This window comes from Carettochelys insculpta, chromosome 21 (assembly GCF_033958435.1).
Source record: "Carettochelys insculpta isolate YL-2023 chromosome 21, ASM3395843v1, whole genome shotgun sequence".
In the NCBI taxonomy this organism is placed as follows: Eukaryota; Metazoa; Chordata; order Testudines; family Carettochelyidae; genus Carettochelys; species Carettochelys insculpta.
In genome coordinates this window covers 16175851-16192124 of record NC_134157.1, presented here as the reverse complement: position 1 = coordinate 16192124, position 16274 = coordinate 16175851, and the positions used below count along the sequence as shown (strand labels likewise).

Here is a 16274-nt window from a genome sequence, read left to right as displayed (position 1 = left end):
GCACTGGCCCGTTGTGATGCAAGTTGCTATTGCTCCTTTCAGATTGTGCTTGTGTTCAGAGCCCTCCCCCAAACCAGGGGGCCGCCCTGGCCGCACACGGACACGAGGCACCCTGATGGAGATGCTTTGACCAAATGGGGGCCCTGCCATCCTGCTCAGCTGGCCCATGCCAGGTTCCCTTTGCCACAGCTGAATGGAATGTGCCACCCGCCCCTTGCTGTGCCATGTGGGGGAGGCCAGCTGTCCCTGGTCACAGGGGAATTGCCCTCCCAGTCTCTCTGTCTCTCACACCCCAGCAGGAAGCAACGGAGCCAGGAGCTGAGGTGGGCCTGCTCAGGAGCGGGCGAGCGCGGCAGTGGGTCACAGACGGGGGCGGGGGACGGGGTGAGACAGGCAGCCCTGGAGGTGGGTTGATGGCAGGGAAGGGTTAGTTCCCTGTCTCTCTTTGACATTTCCCGGCCCCCACCAAGCTTCCTCTTCTGCGGCGCCCAGCTGCTCGCCCACAAGCACAGATTGCACTGCCAGCTCGGAAACTTCTTCAGCTGCCTCCTCGCATCGCCTCTTTCACTTTCATTTGACTTTGTTCCTTTGATACCCTCCCAAGCCAGCAGCAGCCCAGACAGCAGCAGAGGCAGCAGCCTCAGTGGGACGGCTCCTGCAGCACGGCCCAGCTTGCCTTGTCCCCACAGATACAAGTCCAGCATCACCTCCCATGGACACCAACATCCAGAAACCGCTCCTGCGTGTGCCCGGCTCCGCCTATCGGACCTTCCCAGAGAGGGCTGCCCGCCAGCTGGACCGGGAATACATCAGGTAGGAGCTGAGCGCACCCCGCAGGCCGTGCTCGCCAGGAGCAGGGTCTGACTCTGGGAGCCCAGGTGCAGCCATTGCTTTTGGAGAGGAGCTTCGGCACTGGGGCCATTCCTTCCCCACGCTGCCCAGGTCAGCCGGGGTTGGGAGAAACCCCTTGGCTGTTCCCTATGCTCCAGGATCATTGCAAAGTCGTCGGGATTCAGGTGCTGCCTGGAATGCCAATCAGGGCCCAGGGCCCTGCTGTGCCAGGCACCGTATGTGCACCCAGAGAGCCAGGCCCCCCCCACACGCAGCTCACTGTTTAGCTGAAGATGAAAGGCAATGACTGAGTGTAACCAAAGGGCTGGGGTTGGGGTTGCACCCAGGCCAAACTGCTCCCGTGGCAGACAGGACTATGCTGCAGAGGGTCAGAGGAACCGTGAGGAGCTCACAAGCTGACCCAGGCTACCGATGCGCACTGCAAGCTGGCCCCTGGCTTGGACTGACTGCTTGGACCTCTGCTCTGTGGCCAGCTCCCCTTCAGCTAAGCCAGACCCCAGGGCCACTGGCTTTGTCAAGCTCTCAGAGGGCAGAGGGGGCTGGTAGGTGTGCAGAGGTTATAGGGACAGGAAAGGTTATCCCATGGCCAGGGCTGTAGCTGAGGATTTGCGTTCAAGGTCAAGGCAAGGCTACACCACAGACATCCTGTGTGACTTGGGGCAGGTCGTACCTCTCTCTGCCTCTGCCACCCCACCATACTGCAGGGACAACAGCCCTGCCCTGCATCATGGTGGGCTGTCAGGATGACCACACTAAGGACTGGGAGGCCCTCACACAGGACGGTAACAGAGGCCAGATAAGTGTCTCTGGGTATGGCCACATGGCAGTGACACACCACAGCAGCACATCTCAGTGCCCACATCCACCGAGGTCCTCTGAAACCCCTGAGGGGGAAGTCGGTGCCTGAATGGCTGCTCTGCTAGGCATAGCTCCTCAGGGCCAGCCCTGGGAGCTGGAAACAGCTGGCCCCAGCACTGAGATGTGCTACCGGTTGGGGGAGAGGGGAGCTTGCTGTGTAGCCACACCTTAAACTGGTCAGACTTGTGCTTTGACCTACTTTGGGGTGCTGGTTACACTCCCATGCTGGGAGAGTGAGAGCTTTGTATGCTGGGCCAGCCCAGCCCTTACCCTGGGCACTAGAGTAAATACGAATTAACAATTTACCAGCTTTCCAAAGGGAACCTGCCCCCAGGCAGCCACCTGGCTCCCTCCTCCCCGCCATGCCAACGAGGCTTAAAATGTGCAGGACCCACAAGGGGCTCACAGGCAGCCTCTCTACCACTTCTGCTTTCTGCCGCTCAGGTCCTGGAACAAGGCAGGTTTAAAGGCCCACTGACTTTGGACAGGCTCATATGTCACAGCCCAGCCTACCTGACGGCCCAGGTCCCCTGCTCCCATCTTACAACTGCAAAGGTCCTGGCCTCCCACTCACACCAGAACAGCCTCCAGAGGGGCGCTGATGTAAAGGCGCACTCTTTTAAGGGGACTCTATGAACTCTTAATAATAAAGTCGCGTATAAAGCACCCGCTTCCCCAGGCACTGCTCAGAGCTCTGCAGAGCAGGAAGGCACTTGACAATCACTGCAGCAGCATTTTCCAGACTCTGCAACAAACAGAGCCTTGTGGAGAAAGTCCTTTGGGATAATAAGGCTTGAGCTGATTATTATGGTGAGACACCACCCACACACGCAGTTCTCTCTCTTGCCCTGTCTCCTATAGAACCCTTCAAAACAAGTGGCTCTTTCTCGCAGCTTTCGCTGCGGTCCTGGGGAACTTCAATTTTGGGTATGCCTTGGTTTACACATCCCCTGTGATCCCTGCCTTGGAACGATCCAACATCCCAGCCTTGAAAATAAACCGAGTGGAGGAATCCTGGTTTGGGGTAAGAAGGGGCATTTTACTCTGCCTCCATAGCACGCCAACCCTCTGAGGAGGAAAGCCCTGGGGTGCGGGGAGCTGAGCTGTGAGAGGCACTTAATGCTGGGTTATACAGCCTATGACTAGACCCTTGGCAGGGCCTGTTTTTCAGAGGTGGTCCTCGCACTTTCTGGAAATCAGGCTCCCTTTTTTAGGAGTCTCATACTGGGCCCCTCAAAAAATCAAGATCAGGTGCATTTGAAACTGGAGGCCCCAAGGGCTGTGTAAGGGCAAAATGCCTGTATGTCACTCAGGGCTGGTGGTGGAGGAGCTCTGAAGGGGAAACAGCCAGCTGGGGCTCCCCAGGGGAGGGGAATCTCCATGGCTCTGGCAGGCCCGAAAGAGGGCTGGTAGCATAACCACCCACAGGAGGACTCACACCTGGGACTGCTGGAGCTTAGTGCAGGAAGCTCTACAGGTAGAGCTAAAAGCCAGCTGGCTCTCAGCTGAGGCTGTGGGGGAGATTCATTCGTTCACTCTGTAAGTGGTCTAGGTGGCACTTCACAGGCCAGAGAACCACACCTAGGTGTGTGGGTTACAGTAGGAAACAGCAGCTCCACTAGATAGGGGGGTTGGCCAATGAGACAGGCACTGAGAGCGAAGGTCATGGTCTCAAGGGGAGCGTTGCCATCCTGCTTAGCAGGGCCAGGCTGTGTCCTAGCATTACCAGGCACAGAGCACCACCTACGCGCCTCTCTTGCAGTCTGTGTTCATGCTGGGAGCCGCTGCCGGAGGCCTCAGCGCCATGATCCTGAATGACCGCCTAGGTCGGAAGCTCAGCATCATGTTCTCGGCTGTCCCATCTGCCGTCGGCTACGCCTTCATGGCCAGCGCCCAAGGACTCTGGATGCTGCTGCTGGGGCGACTGCTGACAGGCTACGCCGGCGGCGTGACATCTGCCTCCATACCGGTAATGAGGCTTCGATGTGTCAACCAGGCAGCAGCAGACAACCACTAGCTGTTGGCTCCTCCCTAGTGAGATAGAGCACGAACCTTTCCCCTGCTGGATGCAGGGGTCTGCGTTACCCCAACAGTGTGTTGGAGTTAGGATGCAAAAACCAGGCCTTCCTGCTGCTGTCGCAACTGGTGGTCTTTGTAGAACATCACAGGAATGTCAGGCGCCTGTTAGGAGCTGAGCAATGGCACATAAGGGATCTTCCTTGCCTGGCACCAAACCAGCCCAGCTTAGTGCCCTGCTGCTCAGTGGCCTTGGGGCAGCTAGCATGCAATGGGTTTGCTGGCTTCAGTCATGTTCCGCTACTCCCAGGGCGCCCCTCCCTGGCAAATTGCTACGGTGAAGTCAAGCATTGACAGGGAGTGGCCTCGAGCTGCTATCTTACTTGTACAGTTGGTTCCTACAGGTTAGGGTGACACCTGGGCAGGGAGGAGAAGTTTCCGTGCCCTCGATAAGCAAACAACTAAGGCCCTGTGAGCTGAGCAGTTGGCACCTTTCCACACCGCTAGACACGCACACCCACAGGAAGAAATGGGTAGGATCTTTGTCCTGTGCTGCCGTCCTCCTTGCAGTTACTCCCTCCTACACAGGATGCATTGACAGTAATATCAGCTCAGGGTGGCTTAAAATAAGGCAGGCAGGAATTGGGCAAGAATGACCACAGCCAGGCTGTAGTCTTGCTCCATTTCTTGCCATGACAGCACAGCTGAGTCATTGCAAACAGTGTTTCTGTTTTCCCATTGGTATATTTCCCCCACAGGAAACCCCCAGCAGACATGCTGCAGAGTCTGCAGTGACACTCCCCTTCCTGCCCTGTAACCATGGTATCATTCCTTCTAGGTCTATATCTCCGAGATCTCCCATCCTGGGGTCCGAGGAACATTGGGTGCCTGCCCTCAGACCATGGCTGTCCTTGGTTCCCTCATCCTGTATGCCCTGGGCAAGTACACACCACAGAGGCTGGTTTCCTTTGGTATTCAGAGGGGTGGGTTGGTCCCTTGAGCAAATCACGAACACATTGATGAAAAGAAGTAGAACTCGGTCAAAACTCCAGGAACTGCTTGTGTGACCACCCAGCTCCGGTCACCCCAAGAGAGAAGGGCACCTTGCAGTGGTGTCTGGGCTGGAACTGTTGAGTCGTGACCCTACAGAAGAGACCTGGGAAAAGCCCAGCAGTCAGATGTGTGCAGATAATGATCACATGCCCCGGGATGGATTTCAAGCCATTATGTTGTTATCATTGTGACCCGCCACTTCAGTCCTGGCATAATCAAGATGAAGAAAGATTATTTCCACCCACGTGCACGGCCTAGGCCACATGGAGAGCCTCTCCTCCGCTTCCATTGGCTCCCACCAGCTGCTGGAGGCAGGCACCCCTGGTCTTTTGGGAGAGCTGGGGTGGGTCCTGCAGGAAAAGGAGGGTCCGGCCAGCTGCCCTCCAGCTAAAGCAGACTGAAACTTTTCCACTGACTCACTTTCCCTAATGGAAAACTAACTTTCCCAACAGGATTTTTCAGGAAGAATATGGCCGTTTTTGTCCCATATGTTGATGTTTTGCTTGGAGAAAACCAAACTATCAGCAATAGCTGAAAATATTGAGTTTTTCTGGTGAAAACACCCCAAAGTGATCTTGCTGATGCAAATCGATTTTCTTTATTTGACCCCCACTTTTTGTGGGTGGCTTGGCGGGGATCATTTCCCGGGCAGCCCTGCTTCTAACATCCTGCCACTGCTTCCTGCAGGCCTGAAGCTGCCCTGGCGTTGGCTGGCCGTGGCTGGGGAAGTGCCGGTTCTCATGATGATCATCCTTCTCTGCTTCATGCCTGACTCACCCCGTTTCCTAATCGCGAAGGGGAAGGATGAGGAGGCGCTCAGGGTGCTGCGCTGGCTCCGGGGACCGAATGCTGATTTCTATCGAGAATTTGAGCAAATGAAAGAAAGCGTGAGGCAGCAGGTGCAGTGGGATGCGGCTGCTGCACTGAGGCATGCTGGGAATTCATACAAAAGAACCATAGCGCCTTCTCCTGCTTCCAGCTCCCATTAACTATCAGCACCACCCTGGACCAGGATGGAGGTGCTGACTCTGTAGGTGCTCTGGGGCTAGAGCACCTATGAGGAAAAATTAGTGGGTGCTGAGCACCCACAGGCAGCCAAGCTCCTCATCACCTCCCTCCCACCTGTGCCTCTTGCCTGCCGGTGGCCCAGCTAACTGACTCATCTCCCTCCCTTCCCAGCACTTCTGGAATGCGGTGAACAGCTGATTCCTGGCATTCAGAGGCCGCGTCTACACGTGCACGCTACTTCAAAGTAGCGGCGCCAACTTCGAAATAGCGCCCATCACGACTACACGTGTTGGGCGCTATTTCGAAGTTGAAATCGACGTTAGGTGGTGAGACGTCGAAGTCGCTAACCCCATGAGGGGATGGGAATAGCGCCCTACTTCGAAGTTGAACGTTGAAGTAGGGCACGTGTAGACGATCTGCGTCCCGCACCATCGAAATAGCGGGGTCCGCCCTGGCGGCCATCAGCTGAGGGGTTGAGAGACGCTCTCTCTCCAGCCCCTGCGGGGCTCTATGATCATCGTGTGCAGCAGCCCTTAGCCCAGGGCTTCTGGCTGCTTCTGCGGCAGCTGGGGATCTATCCTGCATGCACAGGGTCTGCAACCAGTTGTCGGCTCTGTGGATCTTGTGTTGTTTAGTGCAACTGTGTCTGGGAGGGGCCCTTTAAGGGAGCGGCTTGCTGTTGAGTCTGCCCTGTGACCCTGTCTGCAGCTGTGCCTGGCACCCTTATTTCGATGTGTGCTACTTTGGCGTGTAGACGTTCCCTCGCAGCGCCTATTTCGATGTGGTGCTGCCCCACGTCGAAATTGAACGTCGACGTTGCCAGCCCTGGAGGACGTGTAGACGTTATTCATCGAAATAGACTATTTCGATGTCGCTACACCGAAATACGCTACTTCGATGTAGCGGGCACGTGTAGACGTAGCCAGAAGGTTCTGGGAGGGCAGGGGAAGATCAGGGATGGGGTGCACCCAGAGAGGCAGGCGGGATTGGGGTTTGGGAGCAGGGCGAGGATGGGATAGAATGGAGCTGGTTGGGAGAAGTGATGGCATAGGGGAAGGCTCTGAGACAGATGGGGCAGGTCCAGCACCCCACAGCTAAAAGGGAAAACAGCGCCTATGTCTCGGGACTCCGTGGGTCTGTTTCCAGGCCTGACACACACTTGCTGTGTGACTTGGGTGCATCCCTTCCCCCTCCCTACAAGGGAGCAATGAACCTTCCCCGCCACAGAGCAGAGCTGGGCGACCCCGGGATGAAAACAACCCGGGATTCCCACCGTTCACCCTCTCTGCCCTTTCGGTACCCTGTGAACACACACGTGCTTACCTTGTCCTCCATCTGTGTGTCTAGAGCGGACGGATTTCCTGTGCGGAGATGAAGGACCCATTCATTTACAAGCCCATCCTGATCGCGGTCCTCATGAGGTTCCTGCAGCAGCTCTCAGGTGTCACCCCCATCCTGGTGTATTTGCAGTCGATATTTCAGAGCACCGCTGTGATATTGGTAAGTCTGACGAGGGCCTTGGCGTTCCACCACCAGTCACATACGAACACGGGGAGGATTTTTGACTTTCAGCTAAAGCCTCAGGTATTGGCCCCAGGGCAGGGGACTGAACCCAGCAGCCCCTCACCCTCTGCAGAGCTCTTCTGATCCAGCCTACAGCTCTTTGCACCATGGCCTAAGTAGTCATGTGCCTTGTGATTTTGCAGGCCCAGCTTGAGACAGCAAAAAGGGGCCTGGTTGTACAGACGGTGCTGAGTCCCCGCCCCCAGAAAATCAGGCCCCTCAAAGCAGTCTCAGGTCGGGCACCAATAAACTGAGGTTCCCAAAATCACTCGTCCCTTTACAAAATACAGGCCCACGAGTCATCTTCTGTCCCTCTCCCTTCACGCCCTTCCAGCGTGCTGAGCCTGTAGTACAGGCTGCATGGGTCGCCCCAGTGGCGTAATCAGTGCCACACAGGCCTGGAGTGGTGCGGGAGGAGCTGAAGGGCACATGGGCTCTAGGAAACACAAAGTGTATGTATTTGGGGGGGGGGGTTGACTAGTGCTCCCCCATGCTAGGCCTTACCCTGGGGGCAGGACGGCTTTCCCATTCATCTGCCTCAGTCTGTTACAGAGCATCTTGATGGCATTAGTGCTGATCCCAATTCCAGCCAGTTGCTGGAAAACCACTGTGGCGATAGGCGAGTATCTGCATGAAACCCGACTCCCGGGCAGGGCCTAAGAGGGGATTCCCCTTTGTGGCTCTGGCCCACACTGGGTTCGACAGAAAGCAGCTCTCTGCCCCCTGATGCTCTGCCAAAGCCTTCTGCCTCCCAGCTCTTTGCTCATGGATGGGGAGGGCAAACCCTTCTGGAGTTAAAGGCAAAGAACTGCGTTCCTGCTAGAGAAAATCATCCACCCAGCAGAGCCTCCGCTCTGTGCTTTGCAGTGGGGCAGGGGGAGGAGAGAGGGAGGCCTCAGGTTTCCAAGGGGGAGTTTTCCCTGGCCAAATCAGGCCCCCCGCTGTCACAAAGCCATGGCCAAAAATAATGGAGGCCATGGAAAGTCGCTCACAGAACCTGGAGGCCCTCAGCTCCAGAGTCGCAGGCTTCTTAGCATTGCAGCTAATGGCAAAATCCCTAGGAGGGGGTGTCCTTTCCGTGGGCGACTACCACCTGCCCGAGGACCTGATGCTGCAGCCACTGGAGGGTGATGGTAGGACTCCAACACACACACCAGTCATACCTTACCCCATGCAGCCAGCAGCCTCCCTTGGGCTTTCCCAGTCGTCCTGGTTTATTGGGTCCACCTAAAGGAACCGTTTTCCTGTGGCTTTTGCAGAAATAAGAGTAGCTCGGGTCCAGGGCTAGGACTGAAGGTGAGGCAGGCAGGCAGGTGTACGGCCCCAGGTCTTGCTGCTCACGTTCCGACTAGGCTTTTTATTGTAGAAGCCAGAATACGATGCGGCTATCATAGGGGGAGTCCGCTTGGTGTCTGTGCTCATCGCTGTGTTCTCCATGGACAAAGCGGGCAGGAAAATGCTCCTTTTCGTATCAGGTACATCTCGCCCTAAATCCCTTCATCTCCCAGGGCTCTGAGCACCCGGGGGCTCGTTTCTCTTGGACAGCTAGAGGGGGCTTAGGGGGATGACAACACGCCAATGGGTGCGATTCCTGATCTCAGGCCTGAGTAAGCTGGGGTGCCGACCTCCATGGGGATGCTGAGAGGAAAACCTTTTCACGTCTTTATTCTCACTCTCTAACAGCTGGGATCATGTTAGCCTCCAACCTGACCTTGGGGCTCTACATCCACTACACCTCGCCGCCGTCTCATAACTCTACCCTGGCTATCGTTAATGGGACCCTAGTGAGCCCGGAAAGCCTTACTGCAGAGCCCTCAGGCTACATCACCCTCATCCCCCTCGTGGCTACCATACTCTTCATAATGGGTACGCACCAGAGTGGGGCTCCACCCCACCATACGCCACAATGCAGATTCCAACTGCAGAGGTGTCCGTCGTGGACTAACCATCTCTGGCCAGGCTGGGACAGTGGCAGGGGCAGAAGGAAATGTTTCTCTGGAAAAGTCCTGGGGTGTGGGACCAGGTGTGGGAGCAGGGCGGGGCAGCAGCAAAGACTGAATGTATTTGTCACATGACTATCGCCACTGCTTTGGGGTTGTGTTGATTCTTCTGGGCCATGCCCTCATGGGTAGGTGGCCAGCAGCAGCAACGTCTAAGTGTGAAGAGGGATCACTCACTATGAAGACCCACTAGTCCTGGTAGAGGGGCCAGTAGAAACAGGAGCAGAAGCTGTCATGGGTCAGGGATTGGCAGGGAACTTTTCACTCTGTACCCTACAGTCCTCTGCTTTCCCCTAATCCGCCCCATTTTTCCCTCCCCCCAGGCTACGCCATGGGCTGGGGCCCCATCACCTGGTTGCTGATGTCAGAGATCCTCCCTCTGAAGGCCCGGGGTGTGGCGTCAGGCCTCTGTGTCCTCATGAGCTGGCTCACGGCCTTTGTTCTGACCAGCTTCTTCCTGCAGGTCGTGGTGAGTAGAGCTCGGGGCAGCGAGGGAAGCCTCCGAGGGTTGCTGTGGTGCTAGGCCCTCCATGGCCGTCACCCCTTGGAAGCAATATGGCAGAGACAGCCATCCCAATCAGGGACCCCAACAGCGGACACTGTTCTGGGGAGCAGTTGTGAGAGCTGAAGAACGCAGCACAAAGATGGGGCCTAGTTTACCCAGGCACTGGCAGTTTTGCCAGCTCACACTGTTTTTGCAACTCATACCATGTCTGGTATTTCACTTCAAGCCCCAGCTCCTGGAGTCTGGTGATGACCAGAGACTTTCAGCTTTTTTTTTTTTTTTCCCCAAAGTGTATTTCTAGCCCTCATGACAGCAGTGCAAAGCTTAAAACACAACAGGAGTTTGACTTTGAAGCCCAGAAACCAGAAGACAAATTAAAAAAATCCCCCCAAAATATTTTTTAAAAAAATCTCTTGAATTTTACACCAGTTTCTTGATTCAGGGCTCAAAAAACCCCAATTAGGATGGGGGATGGCTATAAAGGCCGCCTCCAGAATATCATGCAGACATGACACGCTATCCTTTAGTTGCCATGTATACACGTATGGCTTCCCACTGGTAGGTCTCCAAACACCTCCCAAAAGCAAGGCAACGTCATGGTCTCCATTTTGCCAATGGAGAAGGTCTGGGTCACCCTTCGGAATGGGGAATACAACACAGCTGTGTTGACTGCCTGCCTAGTGAGTTATCCCCATGGACCACAACTGCCTCCATTAACCCCTTGCATCCAAGGTGTACTAAGAACATCACTGAACTAAGCCCCGCTCTCTCCATACTAGAGGGGGACAGGCAGCTGCATAGAGATTGGGCAACATGTGCAGGCCCACGGACCCCTTTAGAGGCTGAGTTATGAACCACCTTCTTCTCCTGCCTCCACGTGTCCCAGCTTTAACCCCAAGGACATCCTGAAGTCTTCAAGAACATCCATCCTGAGTCAGATCAATAGCCCATTTAGCCCAGTGCCCTATCGTCCAACCGCAGCCGGTGCCAGATGCTTTTCAGTGGGAGTGAACACAGCAGGGCACTTTCAATTGCTGTCTAGTCCCAGCTTCTGATAATCACAGGTATAGGGGAACACAGCATAGGGGTCCATCCCTGACCATCTTGGCAAACAGCCAGTGATGGACCTACTCTCCATGACCTTCTCGTGTTCTTTTTTGAACCCAGTTATGCTTTTGCCATTCACAGCAGCCCCCAGCAAAGAGTTTTCCAGGGTGACTGTGCATTTTGTTCCCCTCCATGTCTGAGGACACAGAGGGAAGGCATCAACTCACCGCTTCTCCCCATTTTCCCCACTCTTTCCACATGCTCTCGGCTCCTGAGTCACACAGGCCATCTGTTTGTTCTTTTTTCCAGCAAGCCTTCGGCCTCGAAGTCCCCTTCTTGTTCTTTGCAGTCATCTGTGCAGTGAACCTCATCTTCACAGGATGCTGCGTTCCAGAGACCAAAGGCCGGTCCCTGGAGCAAATTGAATCCTACTTTCGGACAGGGCGGAGATCCATTATGAGGAACCACATCTGAGGATCCTCTTTGGACCACTGCCCTTTACTGGAGCTTTCCAGACAAATTCTGATATGCAAGCGGGCAGAAGGATTTTTGTGCTGCTAGAGTGGTTTTCTCTGTGCCCGCGAGACCTGCAAACACCCTGCACGCAGCCTCATTGGCGAATGTCTAAGTTGGGAGGGAACCATTGTCTTCGAGAACCACAGACAGGAAATTTACCTCCTTTCTACGAGTCACTCAACGCTATTCTAAGGGACCCTGGGTCTCAGAGCAGAATGTTAAGGATCTGGGATTTCTATGCATGCTGCTAATTTTAACCTAGATAATAATACCTGCTCCAAAACTGAACAGGAGGTAAAGAGGGCTCCTTCATTCAAACCCTCTGTGGGCCAGGAAAAAATGGCAGTTTCTTAATAAGCCTGTAGAGCAAAGCAGCCCAGAGGAATCATTGTTTAAAGCAAGAGCTCACAGTGTTGGCTACTGCCAAGAGTAAGTTGACAAAGGCCCCTCATGCAGTTGTCAGAATAAAGTGGTTTTGACCAAAGATCATGGAGCATGAGACATCGTGTTGATTTGTAAGGAAAGGATCTGACACTCCAGGGCAGCACCCTGCACTGAGGGAAACCATGTCACTCCTAAGGACACCACCCAATGCACGCTTCCCAGTTACGCTCCTGGGAAAAGCCCCTTCATTTGTGCATTATGATGTGGCTTCTTATAAGCACGGTGATTTCAAAAAAAGGCAGCAAGGTTTTTCGTGTGAAAAGCTGCCCTATTGTATTGCTGAAAACGCTCATTACGCCCAGGCTTCCCTGTAATTTTTGCCATTCATGTGCAGAATAAATTTTATGGGCATCAAGGCATGGGCAGATGTACCCCACCAATGGAAACATACATGCTGCTGGCTGTGGGCACTCGGTGGCACCTGAATTTCTCCTGAGTGGCTGCTCAAGTGCTCATCTTACAGGGAACACTGATTACACCAGATGCCTAATAAACAGGCATGATCCCAAATGCAGCCCACCCAGAAAGGACCCTTAGAACAGAACAAAGGCAGGGAAGAGGCAGACACTGGGAGCAGGTGCATCTGCCTCCCCACAGAAAGACATGTTAGGTCGCCATGCAAACAGTACTTTTGCCGTCACTACCATCAGGTCTCCTTTTCCCACCATGGACTGTTCTAGCAGAGAGGGTAAAAGAGCTGGTTTTCTTGCCCTCTTCTGCCAGTGAAGCAGGCTGGGGAATGCCTCTCTGGGGGATGGGTTCACCCTCCCATCATGGTTAGCAGCAGTTTGCCTTCACCACCCTCAGGGACATCAGCACAGGGTTACCCAGCCTCTTGCAGGCTGGCGGTTTCACTGTAGCACAAGCCAATGCCCACCCTGTGAACACAGCCCCACAAGTAGCTTCTGAACAGCCACCTACACCAAAGGGGCTTAGAGCTTCCAGAGCAGCAGAGATCCCAACTATGAAATCTCTGTCCAGTCATTCATCCAGCTGCAAAAACACTGTCGTAGCACATGACTCACCAACTTGCCTACTCCCTTCCATGACTACTACACCTCACTGCGCTCTAAGTGGGAGTAGTGGGATGAAATTAAGACATGGTGCATTTGGGCTGCATGTCAGGAAAGGTTTCCTGAGACTTCCTGTATTAAACTGGAGAACAGTCCCCAAGGATAATGATGGAACTCCCGTTAGATGAAATATTTCAAAGTGCATGAGCCAGATGAGTAGGAGGTAAAGATGGGTCAGAACCAGCACTCTAGATCCAAACTCCTCTGGATATCAGGAAATTTCAGATCCACACCCAAACTTTGGAGCTCAGGCCCATATCTACCATGAACTGACTAGGGATCGCCTAAGTGTGACCAAGTGCTATAAGGGTTCCCTGCAGCTCTCAGCTGAGTTATGGACACTCAGCACTTTTATAAAAGTCTTGGCCAAGACTTCTTCCATCTCAAACGCATATGGATTCAATCCTGAAGTCACTGATGCCCCTGGGCATTTTGCTTGAGCAAATAGTGAGTGGAGACAGAACAGGAACCTCAGGGTTTGGCCTAAAAGAGATTTGCCCCAGTATAAAATGGGGAAGGAGAGTCAACTCGTGGAACTCCTTGGCAGAGGATGTTGAAGGCCAAGTTTATAGAAGAGTTTTAAAAAAAGAATGAGATAAGTTCATGGAGGGTAGATCCATCAGAGGCTATTAGTGAGGATGGATAGGGATGGCATCCCTAGCCTCTGTCAGAAGCAGGGAACGGGCAAGGGGGCATTCCCTCTGGGACACATGGCAGTGGCCACTGTCTGTAGACAGGACACTGAGCTAGACGGACCCTTGGCTATTCTTACATTGGGAGGCTGGTTTGTTCATCCTGATGAAAGCTTTATTCTTTGTTGCTTCTTTTCCTGTATACCCAGGGTCAATATTTTGCTGTTAAGTTCAAAATCTCAGAAATCACAGTGGCTCTTTCCAGAGGTAGAATGGTCTTTTATTCACTGCATACACAAAGAATCAAATCATTGGTCTTACAAAACCCGCACTTGCTGTCTTCTAGAGCAGCAAGGCCTGGGTACACTGTATAAATGAAGCTTCAAGCCTTCCCTTGAATGCCCAGGGTAAAATTGTCCTGGACTGAAAACAGAGCTTGCAGATACAGCGCTCTCCCTTTTATGAATAAAATACACAAGAAGAGATTAGTGACTACGTCAGGCTGTGCAGATGGGGAAAAGAACTGGCCAGATGGCACTGTGCCTGCTGGTGGTGCCCATTTCAGGGTGCACATTCACACCCAGTGCCACTTGCAATACCAAGCTCTTGGCAGCCCATTAATTCCCATCTCTCTGTAATTCACACATTATACGACTTCCTTCCCTCTCGTCCATTCTCTCTGGTGAGATCTTCGCAGTGTGACCCAGCACAGTGTGAACACAGAGGTCCCTTGCCTGTAAAGACTCCGTGAAATGTGGTCCTTAAGCCCACACATCATCAGGGTTGGACTGAGACTGTAAACGCCCTGGAGCAGGTCCTGTAACTTCACCTCTGCTTGTGCAACTCCAAAGCCGCTGACTGTGCGCAGCAAGTGCTGTTAATAACCACCCCGCACTGTGAATGGATCTACTCACTACTGTATTCATAAGACTATTTTAAGGGTCTTTTCTACACCCCAAAAGTAATTGCATATCCACACCAGGAGCTAAGCCAGGCTAACCACCACTGTATTTGCTGCTGCTCCTCTGAAAAGCCCTTTGTGTGGCATGTCTGATGCAGGATTCAGCAGTAAGGAGGGCTGCCAGCCTGCTGAAGTGGACAGTCATAGCAACAGCTAATACAGGTTGCTCTGCAGTGTGGGCCAGGGAGGTGGGCGTGAAAGCCCAAGTTTCCAAAAGTGTCCACTAATTCTGTAACAGCAACGAAGGGCCCTTCGTTGCTGTTACAGATCCAGACTAACACGGCTACCCCTCCAAAACCTGACACTAATTCTGGGTGCCACACTTGTCGGTCCTGAGGTCAGTGGAATCAGTGAGTGATCAGCCCCTCTGGAAATCAGATCCTAGGGGTCTCAAGGCACTCAGATATAGTGGACACTTAAATATTGTGGCCCAAGGCCTATAATCCAGCCCTACAGAAACCATCATGGCCCCAATTCAGGTGCTTAACTCTGAGCATGTACTTAGGGCTCACTGAAGTCAATGGGGCCCCTCAACACAAATGCTTTGCTGAACTGGGGCCTGACCCCAGCCACTGGGGCTAGTACACAGGACGATCCAAAATAAAAGGTCTCCCGATGTCGGGGAGCGTTTTGCCTTTGACATCAATGGATGCAAGACCAGACTGTGTCAACTGACCGATCTTAGTAAATGCTTTAAAGTTCCAAGGGGCTCAGATGCTTCCCTCCGAGAGCCTCATGGTGGCAAAAACCAAAGCACAGCAAGGTGAATGGAGGACTTTACTGCTTCAGCAGCTTACTTCTGTGGGTGTAGGTTAGACTCGCTGTTATTCTATCTCCCACGTCTGCCTTGTATTTTGTTTGCTTTCACTGAGGCTGGTGTATTACTACTCACAGAACAACGCAACCACCACTAAGACACACCTGCAGCTATATGCATTACTCTGCAGTGTTCTTCCACTGAATGCCAGCCTAGCTCCACCAAACCCCACTGAAATCAACAGTGCAATTTTCCCTTTCACTCAGTGAAACGCTACACATCCTTTTTGATAATCTAGTACAAATATTGCTTAGGGACACTGTCCACACAGCTCACGTGATAAGCCTTCTGTCCCATGACAGGCTCCACCACCAGTCTTATTCTGAGGCATCCTTTAAACACAGAATCACTGTGTTATCCAGACCATGAAGGCCCCATTGAAATTACTGGTGCACAGGCCTGTAGATCAGGGCAGGGGGGCCAGTTGCCCTCGGACCCAGCGTTTCAAACAGGCCTGGAGCTCTGACCACTGCTGCAGCCAAAGCTCCAGGCGCCTTTGAAATGCAGCAGAGTGCTGTGCTGCTGTTCCATCCATGGCTCAGAGGGTGAATGGGGGGCAGGGGGCAAGGCTGACTGCCCTAAATCCCTCCCCTTCCACCCTTGGCACTGCCCAAGCCAGACCCCCCCACCCCCCACTCTAGTGGCTACTGCTAATAGTGAACTAGCCACGTTAGTCTGAAAATATACTTATTGTTCAAGACAACTAGCCATATTCACCCGGCCAAAGAGCCACATGTCCTAGTGACTAGTGTGTTGGATACCATGGCTATACCGCGAGGGAGGTGTCCCACAAAATGGCTGCTAAAGATTGAGCTGCAGGGACATACGCCTGTTCATGAGTCTGTCAGCAATAAACCAGGGGCTAGATTCACAGCTGCTGCAAATCTGCATAGCTCCTTTGACTTTAATGGAGTGATACCAATTTACAC

General features: G+C 53.5%; 1 protein-coding gene across 1 annotated transcript; it reads left to right on the top strand.

The window, feature by feature from the left end:
• Nucleotides 1-712: 712 nt before the first annotated feature.
• Nucleotides 713-11876, top strand: SLC2A6 (solute carrier family 2 member 6). The gene is made up of 10 exons (XM_075015531.1): nt 713-813; nt 2572-2734; nt 3473-3679; nt 4565-4664; nt 5467-5678; nt 7135-7287; nt 8717-8825; nt 9034-9216; nt 9674-9819; nt 11212-11876. The coding sequence occupies exons 1-10, from the start codon at nt 713-715 to the stop codon at nt 11374-11376; spliced, it is 1539 nt and encodes a 512-aa protein (XP_074871632.1). The 3' UTR covers nt 11377-11876.
• The last annotated feature ends 4398 nt before the right edge of the window (nt 11877-16274 follow it).

Coding starts and splice junctions, on each gene's coding strand:
- SLC2A6 (XM_075015531.1), top strand. CDS start 713: ATGGACACCAACATCCAGAAACCGCTCCTGCGTGTGCCCGGCTCCGCC. Junction 814..2,571: donor CTGGACCGGGAATACATCAG/GTAGGAGCTGAG, acceptor TGTCTCCTATAG/AACCCTTCAAAACAAGTGGC. Junction 2,735..3,472: donor TGGAGGAATCCTGGTTTGGG/GTAAGAAGGGGC, acceptor CCTCTCTTGCAG/TCTGTGTTCATGCTGGGAGC.